The sequence below is a fragment of the Rhizophagus irregularis genome, chromosome 28 (assembly GCF_026210795.1).
Source record: "Rhizophagus irregularis chromosome 28, complete sequence".
NCBI classification, from domain to species: domain Eukaryota; kingdom Fungi; phylum Glomeromycota; class Glomeromycetes; order Glomerales; family Glomeraceae; genus Rhizophagus; species Rhizophagus irregularis.
Genome location: NC_089456.1, coordinates 2,619,203 through 2,640,258, shown reverse-complemented (window position 1 = coordinate 2,640,258; position 21,056 = coordinate 2,619,203). Strand labels below are relative to the sequence as shown.

The window sequence follows — 21,056 nt, the reverse complement described above, 5'->3', positions numbered from 1 at the left end:
GATTCGACGGGATTTCGGGATTTGGGACTAGATATGGAATAAGATTTTGGAATTGGAATGGGATATGAGTGGGATGGGATATGAGATTTCTCCGTCCCATTTAATATGGGTGCAAGTATAAATAGGATTATAACATGCATATTCGGCAACTTTGAAAAAAAAAAAAGATATATTTCGTTCGAGAACCGAAATAGAACCTTTCTTATTATCGTAAGGGACAAAAACTTGTCTTATTAATTTTATAAAAAAAAAAAATCAAAGGCACGTTCAAAGTTAATTTGAATTTTGATAATAACTTTAATTTTTTTATTTTAGTTCGTTAACGTTATCGTTATATAATAATATTTCAAATTATATTTAAGAAAATGATTTGAAAGGATAAAAGTATAACATAATACATTTTAGAGAAAAGAAAAAAAAAATACAACGGGTGAACAATAAATTGATTTAAAGGGTGTGTTACGTAATGATATATTATTTTATAATTTAGAAATTAATATCCCACACAAATTTATCAATTTGAAGTAATCAAATTTTTACCTTTTCATAATTAAGAATTATACAACTACAATTGTCTTTCCCTGATATTTTTCTAGTTTTTTCGTGACAAATACAATCAGGATTATTACAACTACATTTTACATATTCAATATTAACTCGTTTCATTTTTTGATGCAAAAAAATTGGTCGATGTTCATTTGATAATTGTAAACAGTTGACGTATGTTGTCCGTGAATCTAAATTAATAAAAGGTTTTTTCAATATTCTAAATTTAAAAGGTAATGATATATAAGCGTCAGGATTTGAAATAATGAGTGTACAAAATGTAAAATTGGGTAAATTAAGATAGCAATTATCTTTTGAACAATAAGAAAATATTCCAACTTTAAGTTCATGATCTGATTCAATATCATGAAAATTATGTCCAATTACAGGAGGAAAATCATTCGAATCCTTCAAACTGTTTAAAACAGGCATTCCAAAGAAAGGAATATTTGTACCCTTTAGACTAAATGTGGTGTGTAATATTATTTGGTCAAACTTTTCATTATTTCCTGGATCATATTGCTTTTTTATTATCTCAACACTTTCATCTGTAATGAAATTAAAATCTATATCATAACCGACCACCATCAGAACAATATTCAATTCATATGTACGTGGTCGAAATTCTTTTTGAATAGCATGAATAATAATACTCGGGTTTAATTTGTCCTCATCTGTTTTAAGAATTTGACAGGTAAAAAAATCATTTTTTGAATAATGATTAACATCAATTGCTGTTGCAAAGAAATCACAATCAGCATCTTCATTTTGAATAATGTTCAAAATGTTTTTCGGAATGTCATTACTTCTTAATAATTCAAACTTCCGATAACTTCCAGGATGATGCAAATAATATTCACAATTTAAAGTTCCTGTAAAAAGAATTTTTTTCCCGGCAGCTACGAAAAGTTCTTTACGTAAATTAAAAGGTAGTAGTTGAAAAATACTAACAGGATTATTAAATTCTATACAATCCCAATTTCGATAATCCTTTAAAGATTCCGTCCACTTATCCTCGTCAAAAACGCCATCACAATTTCCTCCAAGTGATTTCATGTGATTAACCTTATGAAATTGTGCGGAATTTTTTGTTGTACCATGACCAATTTTGACCACATTCGCATCTACATTAACTTCTGCACTAAAGGTATTATCTATATTTTGTTCTGAGGATATTTCAGTTTCATTAGTATAAAATCTTCCTCCCATAATAATTTCAGTTGGTATAAATAGACCATAATCTTCAGTAATTTCCTTAAGATTTAATTTTTTGGATTTTGCAGCAACTTTTATTACATCAATAAATTCTTTAATTGGTTCTAAATTATCTATACTTAATTTCAATGATGCTTTAGCAACTTCGGTAAAATTATAAACTAATTTTCTCCCATCTTTAATAATTTTCCCTTGTGCTTGATCAAGTGTTAATCCTAATTTTATAAAATTATATATGCTACCGTCAGTTTTAAAAAATAAATTTCTTTTCTTTATTAACTCTTCATTTGAACTAATCTCGATTGTTCCTTGTCTGTGTCCATTAATTTCTTTTAATTCATTAAAACCTTTCAATTTAAATGCTCCTTTATTAGCCGTCTTAGATCCATCATCAGTAATAATACGTCCATAATCCAATTTATGATTTTCATTTAAAGTATCCCAATAAGTTTTATTCTTTAAATATATTGAATAATCCATCCGGGCATCTTTTGTAAAAATATCATTTAATATAAATTCTTCTTCATCTTCGACGATACTACCATCTTTACCTTTTAAAAATGATAATTTATCATCGCAAGAAAGTACTTCGCGAATCTTGGATAACTTTTCATTTTTATTTAATTTTTTTAAAAAACTTCGTACGTCAACTATAATAACGTTTACAGTTACTAAATCAGACATTTTAAAAATCAGCCGATTTTTTTTTTTTTATAAAAAAAAGATGAGTAATTGATAAAAAATTTTATGCTTTTATATATTCCGAAGGTCTCTCGTCACTTAAAATAAATCTTAGATCTTACCCAAAAACATTTGGATTGTTTTTATTTTTGTTACATTTGTCTATACCGATAAACAATTTATAAAACCGGAAAACAGGTGTGAAAGCGTGTTACTAACAAGTCAAGTCAATATTTGGTGTTACACTGTTCCTAAATGTTTCATGTCATTATGTTTTTCCTAATATAGAAATCATATAAATATTGTTAAAACTTACGACATTGGGTATGACGTGGGTATTTAATGTTAGTTGTACAAGCTTCGCAACTTTACCAAATTGTTAATATTTATTATAATCCCCAAATTAATATAATCGGTATAGCTCATTTTTGCGTAGTGACCCCCTTGTTTCTTAAAAAAAAAAAAAAAAAACAAAAAAAAAAAATATTTTGAACTTTATTTTTTTGTTTTCATTGAAAACAAATTAGAAACCAGGCGGATTTACAAATCGGAAAAAATCTCGAAATTTCTTAAAATCATATCTTCAATTTAAGAGATGAAATTCCCGCTGGCATTATCCGAAAAAGGAAAGATCTACATAATTATATTACGCAAATTCCATTGATGACTTTGAATTATTCAATTCGTCCAAAGGGGTGTCAATAGTTTATTTTCGTTCGAGAGATTATTTCAATTTTTATAACACAATTTTAAAAAATAACGTAAAAAATAACTTTTAAAAAATTTATTTATAAATATTATTGATAAATTATAAAATATTTTTATTGAAAAAATATAAATATATATATATATATTACATAATAATAATAATAACGAAAAATGAAAATAATAAATAATAAAATAATTAAATAAAATAAATAAAATATAATATAAATTACCTTATAAGTGGATCAAATAATATACAATTAATATTCCTTTCACTTTTTGATATTTTTGTTTTTTTGTTCTGACAAACAAAACAAGTTCGATTACACCTACAATGAACGTATTTAACCTTAATTTGTTCATTATCTTGTTTCAAAAAAATCGGTTTATAATTATCATTATCTTTTTTTGATAAATATAAACTAATATATTTTGGAATAATTGATTGTGAAGATTGTAAAGGAATAAATGGACTTTTTAAAATTTTATAATTAAAAGGTATCGATACGTAATTATTCAAATTAGAGTAATCAGAAAGGATAAGTAAATATAATGTAAAATCTGGTAATTTAGTATAACGATTAATTTTTGCATTGTAAGAAAATATATCTATTGATTGATTACTTGAAAAATTATGACCAATGATAATAGAATTATTTGAAGAATCAAAATTACTTAATACAGGAATTCCAAAGAAAGGGATTCCACTTGCTATTATTGAACCAAGTTCTCGTTGTAATTTTATATTATCAAATTCACGTTCAAATTTTGATTCATAATTAATTTTTATTAATTCAACATTAGCAATGTCTGAAAGAATGAAATTGAATTTTGTGTCGTAACCGACGATCATCAAAGCAATTTTCAAATTATATATACGTTGACGAAATTTCTTTTGAATTCCATGAATGATGATACTTGGTCTCGCTTTTTGTTCTTTAAAAATTTGACAGTTAAAGAAAACATCTTTTGAATTTTTATCAACATTAACGACTGCTGCAAAGATGTCGCAATCAGTTTCTTCATCTTGAATTATTTCCAAGATATTCTGTGGAACGGCATCAGTTAATTCAAAAGTTCCATACATTCCGGGTTCATATAATCTATAATTATAATCTATAATATTTGTATAAAGAACTTTTTTCCCGATAGATTTATAAGATTCTTTACGTAAATCATCGGGTAAAAGTTGAAAAATATTATTCGGTTTTCTATATTCTATACATTCCCAAGTATGATAACTATTTAATGATTTAATCCAAGCTTCTTCATTAAATTTTTTATCTTTAGGATGATTTCCTCCGAGAAATCTCATACTATTAAAATTTGTTTTCTTTTTTGAGCCATCGGGGTCGCTTTCTATTTCTATTTCCATACTATCTATACTAGCTGAGGAATTTTCTGGTGACATTGATGACATTATAGTACCTTTAAAATAAACTCTTCCCCCCAAAATTACGTTAGTTGGAATGAATTGTCCATATTCCATAATAATTTCCCTAAAATTTTTAGGGTCTTTGGATTTTATGGCTTCAATAATAACATTTTTGAAGTCATCAGTTAATGTTAAATTATTTTTACTAAATGTCAATTTTAATTTACTAATTTCTATATATTGGTAAGTTTCTCTATCAAAATTTGTATTAAGTGAACTCTCAACTGATAATCCTGAATTTATAAGGTCATTTATATTAGAATAATCTTTAAAAAATAAATTAGTTTTCTTCATCCAATCTTCTTTTGATTCAAACTTAAGTTGACCTTTTTTAATCCCTTTAGAATTTGTTTCGGTTAATATAGAATCATTCATTTCAAATGCCCTTTTATTGGCTCTTCTAATTTCACCAAAACCTATAGTACATCCATAATCCAATTTATATTGTTTATTAAAGAAATTCCAAGTAAGTCGTTTTAAATATAATTTTTTAGCAGTCTTAAAAGGCGTAATAATTTCTTTTAATTGAAATTTTTCTTCATCTTCTCGTTCCACTTCAAAAAATTCATTATTTATTTCTTTTGAAAATACTAACATATTATTAATAATATTAGCATGTTCAAGTTCTTTACGAATATTGGATAATCGTTCATCTGGATTTAAAAATTTGATTTTTATAATAGAACTTTTTAAGCCAATAGTTTCAATAAAAATTTTGGTTTTAGAATGCATTTTTTTTGTTTTTTTTTTTTCAAAAAGAAAATAATAATTTTTTTTCTCTTTTTTTTTTACGTGACCAAATTAACCTACAAAGTGATTTAAAAAGATTTAAAAGAAATATGTAACGTTAATCAAAATTTTAAGCCGATGGATTATACTATAGATAAATAAGAAACAACTTATTCTTATTATATATTAAAATAAACAAGTTGGTCATAATTCGGTCACAATAAATTTATTTATAGATTTGTATACATTTACTTCGTATCAGTATATCAGTATTCATTTCTTTGAAATCAGCTAACTTTATTACAATATCATCTAGTAGTACCTAGATTGATAGATGATTTATATATAAAGTCTCTAGTCGATATTTATCTAAAAAAAGGAAGAAAAGATTTACGTAAATATTTTTGTTTACTTAAAGAAAATAACAATGAGACCTTATATGTATTTTCGGGGAGGTCTGTTACATTAAGTTCGGTTCAGCCCGCGATTTACAAAAAAAGTGTCTGGTATCATAATATAAAAACATTTGTACACGAGAAATTCGGGTACATTTGTTTAACGCACATACATAATGTATAAAAATGTTTAACTTGAATGAATTTCTAATTTAGTAATTTATCATTGTAATATTACCATTTATATATCATGCATTTTTAGTTTATTATCACGATTATTCTTGAGATAGTTTCAGTATTCGATTTCAGGTAAGACAATTTGACTTTTTTAGGAATATTTAAAAAAATCGAAATTATTTTTTTTTATGGTTAAAGATAGAATAATAATAACTTTTCTAATTAAGGAAGTTTGTATAATATTATTAGAATTCTTTTTATTCTATCTATCTTCCAAATTTGGTAATAAAACTTTTTCCTGCATATATAATTTAACAATGATTAATATGGCGTGTTTCACAAGGTTAAAACAAAAAAAATACTAAATAATAAATGTGGCCTACAATTCGTATGATTAACCATCTAAGGGATAATATATCAAATAATTGGCTTTTATTATTTTTCATTAAATGAATACACAACATGAGTATGATAGATATCTATTGTGCATTTATGCATTTATGCATCATTGTTTTTTTTTTTTTAAAAAAAAAATTATTTTTAGTAATTTTTATATATAAAGAATTCTTTGTGTAATTTCATTTAAACTGAATTCGCTCTATTATACAATTGATTATTCACATTTTCGTAATCATAAACAAATAATTAATAATTCGGCCCGCAATTCACATGATTAGTATTTTAAGAAGTAACCCGATCGACCGTGATTAATTATTCACATGGTTAGTGATCAACAACGATATATTAATTACATCAATGTTTGGATTAAAATTTTCTTTAATTATTTCCATTTTCAAATCACTAAAAATAAATCAACAAACCATTGTGGACTCGCTTTTATTTTGTGAATCATTAACTACATGGTAATGTTATAACTACAGATCAAAATTCCGAGTTCAACAATTCGATGGTAATGTTAATGGTAAAGCTATAACGCGCTCATGCGCAGTAGATATTAAGAATTATTAGAAAATTAAGATATTATTTTGTATATACTCTATTTAATTATGAAATTATTTGACATAATTTTCTATGATCAGGTTAAATGTAATTGTATTATAGATTACTTACTTCTTTGAATAATGAACGATCAACAGGCTTTGGTTCAATATCATAAGAAAAGAATAGATGGGAAATCACTTTCGTGTGTTTGATGATAATTGATGAAGGTTAACTTTCCTATAAGAAAGAATGGTAAATGAGGAAATTTATAAATCCTCGGTCCCCTGGTTTCAGAATATATGTGATGAGGTGATTTTTTCAGAATAGATAAAAGATATCATGACATTTAAACTCATCATAAATATTTGTTTATATCCACCTTTCTTCAATCAATAAAAAGGTTCCGTGATTGTCGCAGCCAGGGTTATATAAATATACTTAGACGCGACCTTTTATTGTAGTGAAGGTTATGGTATTAAAGCTGGTCAATTGTCATTAGAGCTTATTCTCGCGTTTATATTCTACAATCCTACACTAAAGAGCAAATCTCTCGCGAGAAGAATATCTTTATGTCTAAAATTATAAATTTAATAAAATCAAGTACACCGCTCCTTTTTTTTTGAAACTTTAAGAAATTATTATTATTATTATTATTATTCAAAAAAAAAATATATATATATATTATATTTACACATAAAATACGACCTAACTACAGTAAATTTTCTATAATTTTCGCGTCGACGAAGCGGAGGGCATTTATATCGTACTGAAATTCGTTAGTTTGCTCAAACTATTAAGTAATAATCGTCCGATTTTTACTCTCTGATTCGCCTTTTTTTAGTTATACAATAGAAATATGAATGAATGGAAAACACTAGCTTATTCAATAAGAAAATCAATCCGGAATTTCTCACCTGGTATATCTTGCAAAAAAATAATTTCAAAGCAGCTTTATAAAAAGCGTCATCTATTTATTTACGAGGGGATCCAGAGGGATACTGGGGTTTATAATAATATTACAGCGAGTAAAATGTAATCTGATACGTTAATACCACCTATAATACAAATCATAAAAATTTAACTTATAGTTTAAAAAAAAAGATATAAGAGATTGTACTTAACCCTATAAATATCAGAGTTCGAGTTGATCGGTCAAATTTCCTTTTTTTTTTTTTATTTACGCGTCAAAATTAGCGATCGAACTTAATCTTCAAACTCGTTCTATATCAGATATATATAGTTATCAGCAGTACGATAATTTAGTTTTTAACATTTTTTTTTAGGAATTTTCCATTTCCGTTGAACTCGTCGAACTCTAAAATTTCTTCCATAATTTAGTTACATTGATTATTTAAAAATTCTAATGTTTAAATATAAAATATTTCGATCATCTTCAATTGTTACAATGTGTCATTCTAATGATATTTTCAATTTTTCACATATCGGATAAAATAATCGTTTGTTATAAGAGATTATCATTTAAAAATATTTTTGTCCGAAGCGTAGGACTTGTAGGACATTTAATATGCTTTTGAAGTATTACAATTTGTCGCATAAGATTGATTTTCGTTGGGTACTTGGTACGTCGCAATTTTATTACTGTAAGACGTGAGATCGAACTATAAATAGTAATAAAGAAATGCGTGTTACCAAAAAAAAAAAACTTGAGTTGAGAATCACGATTTGTTTCATCTTGTAAATCTTGTAAAACGAGGTAATTAATTTTTTTAGAAATTGAGTGAGTGAAAATCAATTTATTATAACTTCATCAGATATTGTATTATTTACGCTATTACGTTACTGGAACACCCGTTAAATAAAGTATGTGAAATATAGTAATAATATTTTTCGTAACGATAATTTCTTTATCATGTTTTATTATAAAACTAATGAGTGTAAAAAAAAATATACTGTATAATGTATATTTTATTATTAATAGACTCATACGGTCCTTGAATTAAAGTATTTACTATCCAAAAGGTAAATAATTATATTTTAACATTATCATAAAGACATATTCGTTTTCTTTCAGTTAATAACAAAACAAGAGACAGAATTTGCATTAGAATCTGAGAACGTTGTAATTAGCTTTTATGTATATTCATAACCTAATTTACGAGATATGAGTTATATTTATACTTTTGTACTATTTTTTACTATACCCAATATTTGAAAAACAAATTATTATTTATACAATATACCTCTATTATTATTAGCAGCACAATAAGCATTAGAAATTTAAATTGGATCATGGATTAATTTTAACTGGATACACGATCAAGCATGCAAGAGTGAATTTATATACAGTAAACCTTTAGTATATACGTATATTAATTCTGAAGAAGATGATGTTGATAGGAAAGTTAAATATTTATGGTAAATTAACCTAATGGATAATTTTTTTTAAAAAAAAGATCGTTACTTTATGATGTAAGAAATGGATCCCGATCAGTTAAATTAATACAATTAAACGATTTTAATTTTTTGATTATTTGAAATCAATTAGAGCCTTTGTTAGAAAAATCGAAAAGTAGTACTGCAATGGGTTATAGAATTAAAGACAATTTGGTAGGAATTTCAGTTACGAAATCAAACAGATAATCATAAGCTAAATTTATTTTTTATATTTTGTAGTGAAATTCATTGACTACTCTACATCATTTGTTCCGAATTGTGAACGAGATGAATCAATTACGAAAAAAAGTTTAAGATTAGGCTCGGTTTCAGCGGTACTCTAATTTCGGCTACTATGATTAACCTAATGATGGAACACGAGTTAGAATAAATGGTATCATTATTTTAGATTAAATTTAGAGAAATTGATTTTAAAGTTATTACGAGATCTCTAATTAATACCATCATCCGAATAGATAAAATTGAAATTAAAAAGAAAATAATGGCTATAAAAAGAAAATGTAAGTAAAAAAGTAATCACTTCTGTTTTAAAGAAAATTTAACATAATCTTTTAATAGATCCTCGTAAAAAAAATCTAGTACCTTCTCGAAGTAGCCGATTTTCTAAGATTCCAGATAAATTCCAGGATAATGATGATCAAACTACGAAAGCACAAGATAAAAGATCTGATACAAGAATGTAAAAAGGCAAACTCAATGAAGATATCCCAATTCACAAGTTAGCTTCCTCTCATCGGAAAAATTACGGCAACAATGGATGCTGTATTCCCAGCCAGATTGTACTCTCGTGCCACAAAAATATTGGTCTGAAGAAGCAAGGCTGGAATAGTATTATCGAACTTTCACAAGGAAGCTGGAATGGTGGATCAAGAAATTGCTTCCCTTCTGCTGAACAAAAATATTGGTCTGAAGAAGCAAAGGCTGGCATGGTATTATCGAACTTTCACAAGGAAGCTGGAATGGTGGATCAAGACATTGCTTCCCTTCTGCTGAACAAAAATATTGGTCTGAAGAAGCAAAGGCTGGAATAGTATTATCGAACTTTCACAAGGAAGCTGGAATGGTGGATCAAGAAATTACTTCCCTTCTGCTGGACAGAAATATTGTCTGAAGAAGCAAGGCTGGAATAGTATTATCGAACTTTCACAAGGAAGCATCGTGCAATTGGAATGGTGGATCAAGAAATTACTTCTATGGAACGGGCGAATTCTGATTCTGGAGGAACCAAAGACGATATTGTACACCGACGCTTCGTTCTCCGGCTGGGGCGTGTCCCGCCTGTCCCGGGAAGATTGCGTAATACATGGAAGATCGTTATCTTCATATCAACGAAGAATCAGGTTTTACTTTTAATACACGTTTTAAATTAAATGTGATTCACAAATTAATATATTATTAATTTTATTAATATGTTTATTTTAAAAAGTCAATTTAATATACATTTTAGCCAGACGTATCAGCAAGGTAGAATGCAGAAATGGTGAAGAAAGTTAGAACTTTCCGGAATAATAAATAAATTCAGTATGAAGAAACAATACAAATATCAATCACGGCGTTCTAGTTTCTCAAGTCAACGATAATGTTTATATACCACGTTGGTTCGCGGCGAACACAAAATTATCGGAGAGACGTGATCTTAAGTGGACTGCGTACCAAAAATACCTGATGATTTAAAACACCTTTCGTACACAGATTTATATACGAAGATATAATTTTATTTTCGCTAAGACAAAGGAACACAGTATTTGTATGCATATTTTAAAACCGAAGAGGATCTTGGATGGGCGGTTACAAAAGGTTGGAAGGATCCGATGTGAGTGAAACGTGGATAATCCCTACGAAAAAGAAAAATTTTAATTTTTTTATACCAGATATATCGAACAAAGATTTTACAAAAAAAACGGATCAACAACGATTGATAATGCGAAAGAGAAAGAAGTAATACAGATTCAGGAGAATGAAGTGACCGAGTTGATGAATGAATATAGGTCAGACCGAACAAAAATTTAAATGAGTATACCAACTCTGTGTAGGTAGTAGAAATAATTAATGAATTTGAAAGGATAATTAAGTAGTCATGTGGAAGAAGGTAATAAAAGGAAAATTTTACATCAAACGAAGATTCATAGTTATAGAGTTATAGTAGGAAGGTAGAGTTCTGGAAACAAAAAACCTACGGAGAAAGAATGGAACGAACGAATATCATAGTATTAACGTTAGTTGCTCTGCAGACTAACAAAATCTTCAGGTGGGAAAAAAAGAGGGTAACAAGCGCGACGTAGTGGATGACGATTCAAAAGGTATCAAAAGAATAAAGAAAAAGAAGATACCAAAAAGAGAATATTCGTGGGATGATGTTTGTATATAGGGGAACTAAGAAAAAGAAGAATAATAATATATCAGAAGTTAGGAAAGTAGATTTTAACGATAGTTTGAGATTCTTAATAATACAAATGCATAATTTAGTTAATATAAATTGTAAGTTAACGAAAAATTTCAATTGTACTAGTTTTTTGGTGATTTTATACATTAGATACATGGTTATATGCATTTGTATTTTCGCAAATGGTTATCGCCAAATGTATTATTTTCATCTTTGGTGATGTTCAACAAGGAATTGAGTTTATTTTGAAAAAAATTTATTAGTCTAAAGACGAAAGAAAATTAATTTAGATGAACGAGATAAATTTTCATTATAATTTTATGTTTAAAATATGGACAAGTGCAATAAAAATATATTCATATGTTGACATTTTATATTATAATATATATAGTATAGTGATCGAAGGCTTCATGTGAGAGATTTACCGTTGTGAAAAATATTCTTCCGAGGGTATTCAAAATGCGTGATTGACATCACGTTAAATCGCCTCGTGAAGTCGTGATCATTTGTCGTATGTCGAACCCCCAGATTTTAAAAAATTCTAATTTTGGGCCGAATTACAATTTTGATCGAGTCATCGAGCCCAAGTGCCCAACACACAACGCACGAGCATTGATTCGAAACAATCAACGATCGGGCATGATTGGATCGATTAAATTCCTTACTTCCGATATCGAATAGATTTCGTTCCTTACCATTCGAATACTTTTTCTTGTCGTCCTAACAACTTTTACGATTACAATAATTAACAATTTATATTTATTATTTTTAAGTTTAAAATTAAAAATTAAAGTATTGTTTATAAATAAATTCATGTTTTATTAAAAAAAAAGACAAATAAACAAAAAATAAATAAAATATTTCGGTTTTGCGGTAATTGAGCGTTGGTACCACATCAGTATCGCATGATACAAAATTCATCACTATCGGTTTCGACAACTACTAATGTATTATTATTAACAAATTATTATTAGTAAAGAATTAATTTTTAAAATACAATTTAACTAATTTACATAAAAATATATAAAATACCTTCGTCATTTTCAATCATATTTGTTTTCCTTAATTAAAATATGTCCGATTAAATTCAAAGGATATTCTCTTTCTATATCATTATCGATCTTTAAATTTTTATAATTTGTAGATATAACACAAATATATAATTCAATTTCAAGATTTATCACAGGATCAGAATTATGATCAGATAAATTGATATCACTAATTGTATTAAATTCAAATTTAAAATTTGATTCAATTTGAATCTTAATAGATCTTTCATTCCATTCAATTATTTTAATAATATTATTATATTCATAATTAATTGATGAATGATTTTCATGAATTAAAACAGTATAACCTTCATATAAAGGAAAAAAAGTTTTAATTTTATAATTTGATATATTAGATCTTAATTTAATTGATTTCTTTAAATAATTTATTTCAAAATCTCGATTATTTGGACTAAAAATTGTTGATCTTGAAGGATTTCCTATAATTAACCATAAAATATGACATCTCGTTATATCAATAATAATATTTTCACCTTTTTTTATTATTGTATAAAATCCATTAAAATCATATAATCCAAAATTAATATAAATATCTTCTAATTTTGTATTATTTTCTGAAATAATTAATCCAAATACATCATAATTTTCTTTTTCTAATGATAAATCAAAATTTACACGTTTATAATGTTCATTATTATTATTATTTAAATCAGTTAAATTTGTAATTCCTGTCATTAATATTTTATAATCATTTTGTGATAAATCATCAATTCTTTTTTGTTGCTCCTCTTTAAGAATTTTATATAAAGGGATAATATGATCAAATTCAATAACTTCTAAATATTGTGAATCTTGAATCCAATTACATACATCATCCTTTTCAATAGTACTTTCTTTTTGTGTTAAAAGGAATTTAATATTTAAATTATCTAATGATTCGAGTATTTGATCAATATCATTAATATCATTAAATGTATTAGATGAAGGGAAATTTGGTATAATATTTTTAATTGATCTTCCTAATACAATTCTTCGTGAAAATAAATGACCATATTCATCAAATACTTGTTGTAAAGCTTTTAATGGTCTCATATTATTAAGAGCATCTTCTATAACTTGTTCAAATTCATATGTGGGTTTTATCATACGTTTCATATCTAAGAAAATTTCATATTTCTCACATTTGATTAAAACATGATTATAATCTTCATGATTATTATTATTGTTATTATTATTAATTACGTTATTTCTTGTGAATGGAAAAGTATCTAAATTTATAGTTGAAAAAATATTATTGGAGATTAAATTAAAATCAAATTCCGTTGATTGATTGACAATTTTTAAATAAGTTTTATCACGTGGATTGGCTTCAGGAATTCTATTGATGTAAATAGGAATTTTCTCGCTAATTTCTATTTCTCCATCATTATTAATTATTAATCCATGAAAAAGTTTAAAATCCTCGGCCCAAACCATTAAATTATCATCAACTACTTCCTCAGTCCAATCGTCAAAATCTAACTTTTCATTAAAATCAATAATTCCAGGTTGTTTTTCTTCAAAAGTTTCAGAATCTCCATCAATCAATGATGTATCATCCTTTAATCGAGAAATGGGAATGAGATTATCATAAGAAATAATATTAACCATATTCTTTTGATACAAATTATTCATCCAATTGATTAATTCTTCATGAGTATTTATCCTTTCCCCGTCCAATGTTATTAATTTTGGTAAAAGATTCAAGGTGAATAACTTGCTAAGTTGGATTTCTGTAGAATATTTAATTGAATTATATACACAGAAAAAATAATACTTTAAAATACTTGCTTGTGTTGTAGTAACTGAATTAAAATCCTCGATAAATAATTGACCACCGGCTAAGAATCTTCTTGAGAGAAAATCACCACATAGTTCGTGTAATTTCTTTTCATCATTCGTATATTCTAAAAAGGATTTTAACAAATTACCATTATAAACGATTTCTGCAACTGGAAAATTGATGCATGTGTCTATTTGTAAATCATTATTTTCAGAATTAATAGACGTGTATACTAAAGGTGATTCTTCATATAAATTCACTTTTAATTCCCCGTCTTCAACAACCACCCCTTGTAAACTTGAAATTATATCATATCCGTTTAATACTATCCCATGATTCAACTTCAATTTTCTAATTATTTGTTGCGCTGGGCTTTTAAATATTTCCAAAGTAATTTTTGCAGTGTGTCTATCAGATATATTACCGTTCGTTACCCTAATGTTATCAATACCGGATTGTAATTTTATTCGTGATAAAATTTCGTAAACTTGATTAATCTCAGGTCTCGAATTTGGTTCATCTTGCCAACACTTTTGATAAAGTTGTAGATATTCTGAAGGTGTATTTGCGACTGGTTCTTCTTTCTCTCCATTTAAAAGTTTATTCTTTACTTGAGTTAAACCAAATACTTTTTGTATACATTCAGAAAATGGTGGACGCCCACTCGATATTTCCCATAGAAGAACACCTAAACTATAAATATCAGATTTCATATCTCGTTTATAACTTGAATTATGAAGATATTGAGGTTCAACATAAACTATATTTTCAGATGTAATTTTGGTCGCTTGTTTGAGTAATTCTAAGTCCGTAACCATCACTTTACCATCATTAACTAATACGTTGTACGAATGCTTTAAGGATAAAATAAAATATTAAGAAATTTTTTTTTTTAAAAAAATAAAATATGTATATATAAAGTATACTACCCACCAAATTTCCATGAATTACTTTTTCAGTATGTAAGAACATTAATCCACGAGTAATATCAAGTGCCATTTGTAATTTGACATTCCATTGTAAAGCATCAAAATTAATTTTTAAATAATCTCTTAAATTTCCTTCGTTAGCATATTCCAATACTGAAAAATAATTACCATTTGGGTCTATTATTATTGATATTAATTAGTAAATAATTCCGGATATTATAAAATGCAACAAAAAATTTTATTCTAAATTACAGTAACACTCATCATTACAGACCTTTCGTTAACCCGAGAAAACGATTAATATTTGAATGATCAATTCTACGTAAAACTTTTAACTATATTTTATAAAATGTATATAATATTAAAAATCTTAATTCTACAAAACAATTATATATATATAAAAAATTAATTCATTTATCATACCTTAATAAAATATTCTTTAAAATCATTTTCAATAATTTTTAAATTCTTCGAAATTTTTAATACGATGATAATATTATGATTTTTCCAATTAGCTTTTTTTAAAGTTCCATTAACTCTTTTATCAATTATTTCTAAATTATTAAATTCATTATAATCAAGAAAATTAAAATCATCTTCGTTTATTCTTTCATCAATCCATTCTTTTAAAAACTTCATTATTGAATAAAGAATTTTTTTCTGTTTGTTGATCGACACCCGAAACATCAGGCCATTTTTTTTTTTTTTTATCGACCAAAACAGTACTTTTCTATATTAGGAGTTTAATTCATTCAAGTTGTAAAATCTCTTCGTCCTTAATAGGATACATTAGTCTTAGGTAGGAAGTTTTGTAATTAAAAATATTAAAAATACTTTATATTAATAAAGTCATTTATCTATTTTAGGATAAGGAATTATGTGGTGATTCAAAAGTAAAACTTTATTTAATTGTTGGATCAAAAAAAAAAGAGATTATCATGTGTAACATGTATCAGCCGTGGGCGGTGTGGCTTTTTTTCATATCAATATTATAAATAAGTAAATATACAATATATATATAAATAAGTAATCGAAATAATACTAAACCGTCCCTGAATTTTTTCCCTGAATTTTTTTTATTTTTATTTTTTATTTTTTTTAAAAAAAAAAATGTCTTCAAAAAAAATTAAAAAAATTACAATATTTATTAAAATTATAGATAATTTATCATTACAAAAATCTATAATAAAAAGATTAAATCCAAATGATTATTTATCCGATATTCGTAAGGAATTAATCGAACATAATGTTATCAATGATATGTTGATCTATTTAAAAGAAGAAAACGATGAAGAATTTGGAGAAATAGAACGTGAAGATGAAATGAATTTTCTTTTAAAAGATATTATAACAATTAAAGAAGGTCAAAATATTTTATATTTAAAAAGAAATTATTGGAAAATTTTAAGTAATCAATTCAAGTTAGATTATGGGCGAACCATGAGTATTGATGGAATTAAGATAGCTGAAAAACAAGCTTTTATAATAAATAATTGTGAATTAAAAGAAATTAATAAATATAAAAAAGGTCGAATTGAATTTGAATCAAAAGAAGATTGGATGAAGAAAACAAATTTATTTGTAGATGTTGAAAATGGTAATAATAACATAACGAATTTTGCAAAATTTGGATTATCAGTTGTAAATTTACATGATAAAAGTTTTATTAATGAAATCCAATCAGCTTATCAATATACAGAAATTGGTAAAGTGTCATTAAAATTCAGCAAACAAAATTTAGAAAATTTAAAATTAACTGATGAATTTAAAAACGATGTGATTGATGCCATAAATTCAAAAAATCCTAGGGAAAGATTTAAGAAAATTACTAAAGAATATGGTCAATTCATTCCAACTGAAATTATATTAGGAGGGAAAGTTTACTTTAATGATACTGATATTATTGGTGAAAAATCTTCAAAATTTTATTCTTTTAATTATATAAGATTACTTGGAGGTAAACATCCTGATGATGAAAATTTTGATGAAAAAAATTGGATCGAATCTTTGAAAAATTATCAAAATTGGGAGTGTATTGAATTTAAAAATCCCTTAAATATTTTTCATCTCTTATTCGATGATTTACGTAAACAAGCCTTTAAATCTATTGGAAAGAGAATCCTTTATACTAGTACTGAGAATTGTGATTATTATTTAAATGAATCTGGAAGGCATAAAAATTTTGAATTAAAAAATATTCCACAAAATATTTTAGAAATCATTCACGATGAAGAATCTGATTGTGATATCTTTGCAACAGTTGTTGATACAAATGCGAATTCAAAGAAAGTATTCTTTAATTGTCAAATTCTAAGAAAACCAAATACAAAACCAAGTATTATAATTCATGGTATACAAAAAAGTTTTCAAAAACGTAGATATAATTTAAAAATTAAGATGATGATTATTGGTTATGATAAAGATTTTAATTTCATCCTTCCGGATACAATTAGTGTTGAATTAATTAAAAATGTTTATGATCCACAAAATCTTCTTGAATTTTATAGTATTCCATTAAAACAAAAACTTAATTCAATGGTGACAAATGGTATCCCTTTCTTTGGAATTCCTGTATTAAGTAATTTGGATTCTTCAAATAAGTCTATTATTATTGGTCATAATTTTTGTAATACTTTATCAAGTAACGATTTTAATATAGATGTTTATTCTTATTGTTTAAAAAAGAAACGTTATGATAAATTACCACATTTTGTTTTCTGTACTATAATTATTTCTGATTATCCTACTTCTAATTTTTATGCTTCACTTCCTTTTAATTTTAAATTTTTGAGAAATCCATTTATTGATCTTAATACTAGTAATATAAGTCCAAAATGTGTTAGTTTATATTTATCAAAAAATAATAATTATAATCCAATTTTTTTAAGTCAAAAAATTAATCAAATCAAGATAAAATATCTAAATTGTAAGTGTAAGAGAACTTGTTTTGTTTGTAAGAACAAAAAAGTAAAAATATCAAGGAATGAAAGTGATATTGAATGTATAGTATTTGATTAGGAATTAAATTAGGAGATTTAAAAAAATATAAAAATTTTTATTATTTGTTATGTAGTTTGGAACGTTATAAAATTTTTATCAAATTTTATTCAAATTTTATCAATTTTATCAATAAAGGTTTTTATTATTTTAACTTTTGGCAATATATACACGTGTGTTTAAAAGAGTCGCTTAAAGAGACCTAAAAAAAAAAAGCAAAAGAATTGGGAAGGTATTTACTGTATATTTTACACGACCAACCATCGAAACTGCGACATAAAAAAAAAAAATTTTAAGATCTAAATTAATCTTGGGCGTAAGTAACTAATGAAATTGAGATTACACGATCAACTATCGAAATTACTGCGACGTAACGAAAAAAAATTTAAGATCTAAATTAACTTTGAGCGTAAGCAACCAATGAAATTGAAAGGGTATTTAAATTTTACACGATCAACTATTAAAACTACTGTGACGTAACACAAAAAAAAATTTCTAAATTAATTTTGAGCGTAAGCAATCAATGAAATTGAGATGGTATTTATATTTTACACGATCAACTATCGAAACTACTGCGACGTAACGAAAAAAAATTTAAGATCTAAATTAACTTTGGACGTAAGCAACCAATGAAATTGAAAGGGTATTTATATTTTACACGATCAACTATTAAACTACTGCGACGTAACAAAAAAAAAATTAAGATCTAAAATAATTTTGGGCGTAAGTAACCAATAAAATTGAGAGGTTATGTATATCTTACATGACCAACTATCGAAACTACTGCGACGAGCATAGCGGACATTCCTATTTTATCACAATACTGACTGATCATTTGTCGATCATTTGCTGATCATTTATTCAATTATCACTAATATAAATACCGTTGCTAAAAAAATTTACATAATAATATATGCTCAAATTTCACAAATAACTTAAATTTAGTTTTAATTTATTGTGTATTAAATTTTATTAGCTTTTATTATTATTTGGCATATATTTATTCATTTTACGAAATTATTCACTAATTATGTTACTAATAAAAAACCTGCATTATGAATCAGATCACTGCATTATTTTTTTTTATAGATTCTACATAATATAAAGAATATTTGTGCAAATTCTTAAGTTTCGCACTCGCAAATTCATCTTCGCACTTCAATTTTTGTCTGATGATCGGCAATAATTAGTGAATTATCATATACAAATAATATATTTATGATATTATTAAAAATTGTGCTAATAATTACATAATTAAAGTCATATGATAATTTAGTGTTTTTACTTAGATTTCCATTATTTTTTTGCCACATTATTTGAAAAATATTTGTGATTTTGCAATAAGTTTTTAAAATCTGGAATTAGTGATCAGCAAATGATCGGCAAGGTGATATGAGCATGTCCGCTATGCTACTGCGACGTAACAAAAAAATTTAAAATCTAAATTAATTTAACAAAAAAAAATTATCTAAAATAATTTTAGGCGTAAGCAACCAATGAAATTGAAAGGGTATTTATATTTTACACGATCAACTATCGAAACTGCTGTGACGTAACACAATAAATTTTAAGTTCTAAATTAATTTTGAGCGTAAGCAACCAATGAAATTGAGATGGTATTTATATTTTACACGATCAACTATTAAAACTACTGTGACGTAACACAAAAAAATTTTTCTAAATTAATTTTGAGCGTAAGCAATCAATGAAATTGAGATGGTATTTATATTTTACACGATCAACTATCGAAACTACTGTAAGTCTGTAACATAACAAAAAAAATTAAGATCTAAATTAACTTTGGACGTAAGCAACCAATGAAATTGAAAGGGTATTTAGCTTGAAGATAATAATGCCGAAAAGCTTGTGTAATGTGTTTATAGTATTATTTTAATAAATTTGTTGATCGTACTAACCATGAAATTCAATATATGGTTAGTTTGATGCCTAAATATAGTTTAAACTTTTCCAGCATTTTTATATTAAGCTTGAAGCTTGAAGCTTGAAACTTATGTTTAAGTCTACACTTAAGTATATGCTTCAAGCTTCAAGCTTCAAGCATTAGATGCAGTTAGCTTCTCTAACGGAGGCAGGTTAATATATATATATATTTTTTTTTTTGAAAAAAAAAACGTGATTCTTTTCAAAAAAAATAACGATCGTGTACGTAATCATGTACGTAACAAAATGGTAAAAATGATTTAATATTTATTAATAATTTATTGACGATGATAAAAAAATACTATGAAAGTTATCAAAAAAAATATATATTACCAAATACCAATAAAATAATATAATAAATAAATATCTCAAAATAAATAGTAAAATAATTTATTTTTTTTTCCTTTTTTTTTTAATTAAAAAAATTTTATCTAGTATTCTTTTACCATTACCGGTTAAATAAAAAAAAATAATGAAAGATTTCGGTAAATGTCAATTTTTATGTAATCAAAATTTCTCATTCAAAGTTAAAAAAATTTGGACAAATGTTATAGGATTAAATATATCTATATAAAAATAAATAAGTTTTTTTTTTTTACAAATATATAATAATTATATCAAACAAAATATTTGATCATAAAAAAAAATGATTCTATTTTTTTATGAAGAAATATTGACTTCATTTAAAAAAAAATTTAATAAATATCTCTTTTTTTTTGAAAAAAAGAGAAAAA

General features: G+C 25.6%; 6 protein-coding genes across 6 annotated transcripts; 2 read left to right on the top strand and 4 right to left on the bottom strand.

Moving 5' to 3' along the window:
- Positions 1-528: 528 nt before the first annotated feature.
- Positions 529-2,473, bottom strand: OCT59_019205 (uncharacterized protein; the record flags this gene model as incomplete). The annotated part of the gene is made up of 1 exon (XM_025314946.2): positions 529-2,473. The coding sequence occupies exon 1, from the start codon at positions 2,443-2,445 to the stop codon at positions 529-531; it is 1,917 nt and encodes a 638-aa protein (XP_025183987.2). The 5' UTR covers positions 2,446-2,473.
- Positions 2,474-3,376: 903 nt separating this feature from the next.
- Positions 3,377-5,314, bottom strand: OCT59_019204 (uncharacterized protein; the record flags this gene model as incomplete). The annotated part of the gene is made up of 1 exon (XM_066135865.1): positions 3,377-5,314. The coding sequence occupies one exon, from the start codon at positions 5,312-5,314 to the stop codon at positions 3,377-3,379; it is 1,938 nt and encodes a 645-aa protein (XP_066005117.1).
- A 1,451-nt stretch (positions 5,315-6,765) lies between these two features.
- Positions 6,766-7,896, bottom strand: OCT59_019203 (uncharacterized protein; the record flags this gene model as incomplete). The annotated part of the gene is made up of 7 exons (XM_066135864.1): positions 6,766-6,811; positions 6,955-6,981; positions 7,059-7,109; positions 7,205-7,262; positions 7,593-7,656; positions 7,740-7,792; positions 7,878-7,896. The coding sequence occupies 7 exons, from the start codon at positions 7,894-7,896 to the stop codon at positions 6,766-6,768; spliced, it is 318 nt and encodes a 105-aa protein (XP_066005116.1).
- Positions 7,897-10,543: 2,647 nt separating this feature from the next.
- OCT59_019202 (uncharacterized protein) lies at positions 10,544-11,250 on the top strand (the record flags this gene model as incomplete). Its single annotated transcript, XM_066135863.1, has 4 exons — positions 10,544-10,580; positions 10,667-10,729; positions 10,969-11,053; positions 11,112-11,250. The coding sequence occupies 4 exons, from the start codon at positions 10,544-10,546 to the stop codon at positions 11,248-11,250; spliced, it is 324 nt and encodes a 107-aa protein (XP_066005115.1).
- Positions 11,251-12,666: 1,416 nt separating this feature from the next.
- Positions 12,667-16,023, bottom strand: OCT59_019201 (uncharacterized protein; the record flags this gene model as incomplete). Its single annotated transcript, XM_066135862.1, has 4 exons — positions 12,667-15,309; positions 15,389-15,561; positions 15,659-15,719; positions 15,808-16,023. The coding sequence occupies 4 exons, from the start codon at positions 16,021-16,023 to the stop codon at positions 12,667-12,669; spliced, it is 3,093 nt and encodes a 1,030-aa protein (XP_066005114.1).
- Positions 16,024-16,485: 462 nt separating this feature from the next.
- OCT59_019200 (uncharacterized protein) lies at positions 16,486-18,549 on the top strand. Its single transcript, XM_066135861.1, has one exon. The coding sequence runs from the start codon at positions 16,495-16,497 to the stop codon at positions 18,400-18,402; it is 1,908 nt and encodes a 635-aa protein (XP_066005113.1). The 5' UTR covers positions 16,486-16,494; the 3' UTR covers positions 18,403-18,549.
- Positions 18,550-21,056: the final 2,507 nt, after the last annotated feature.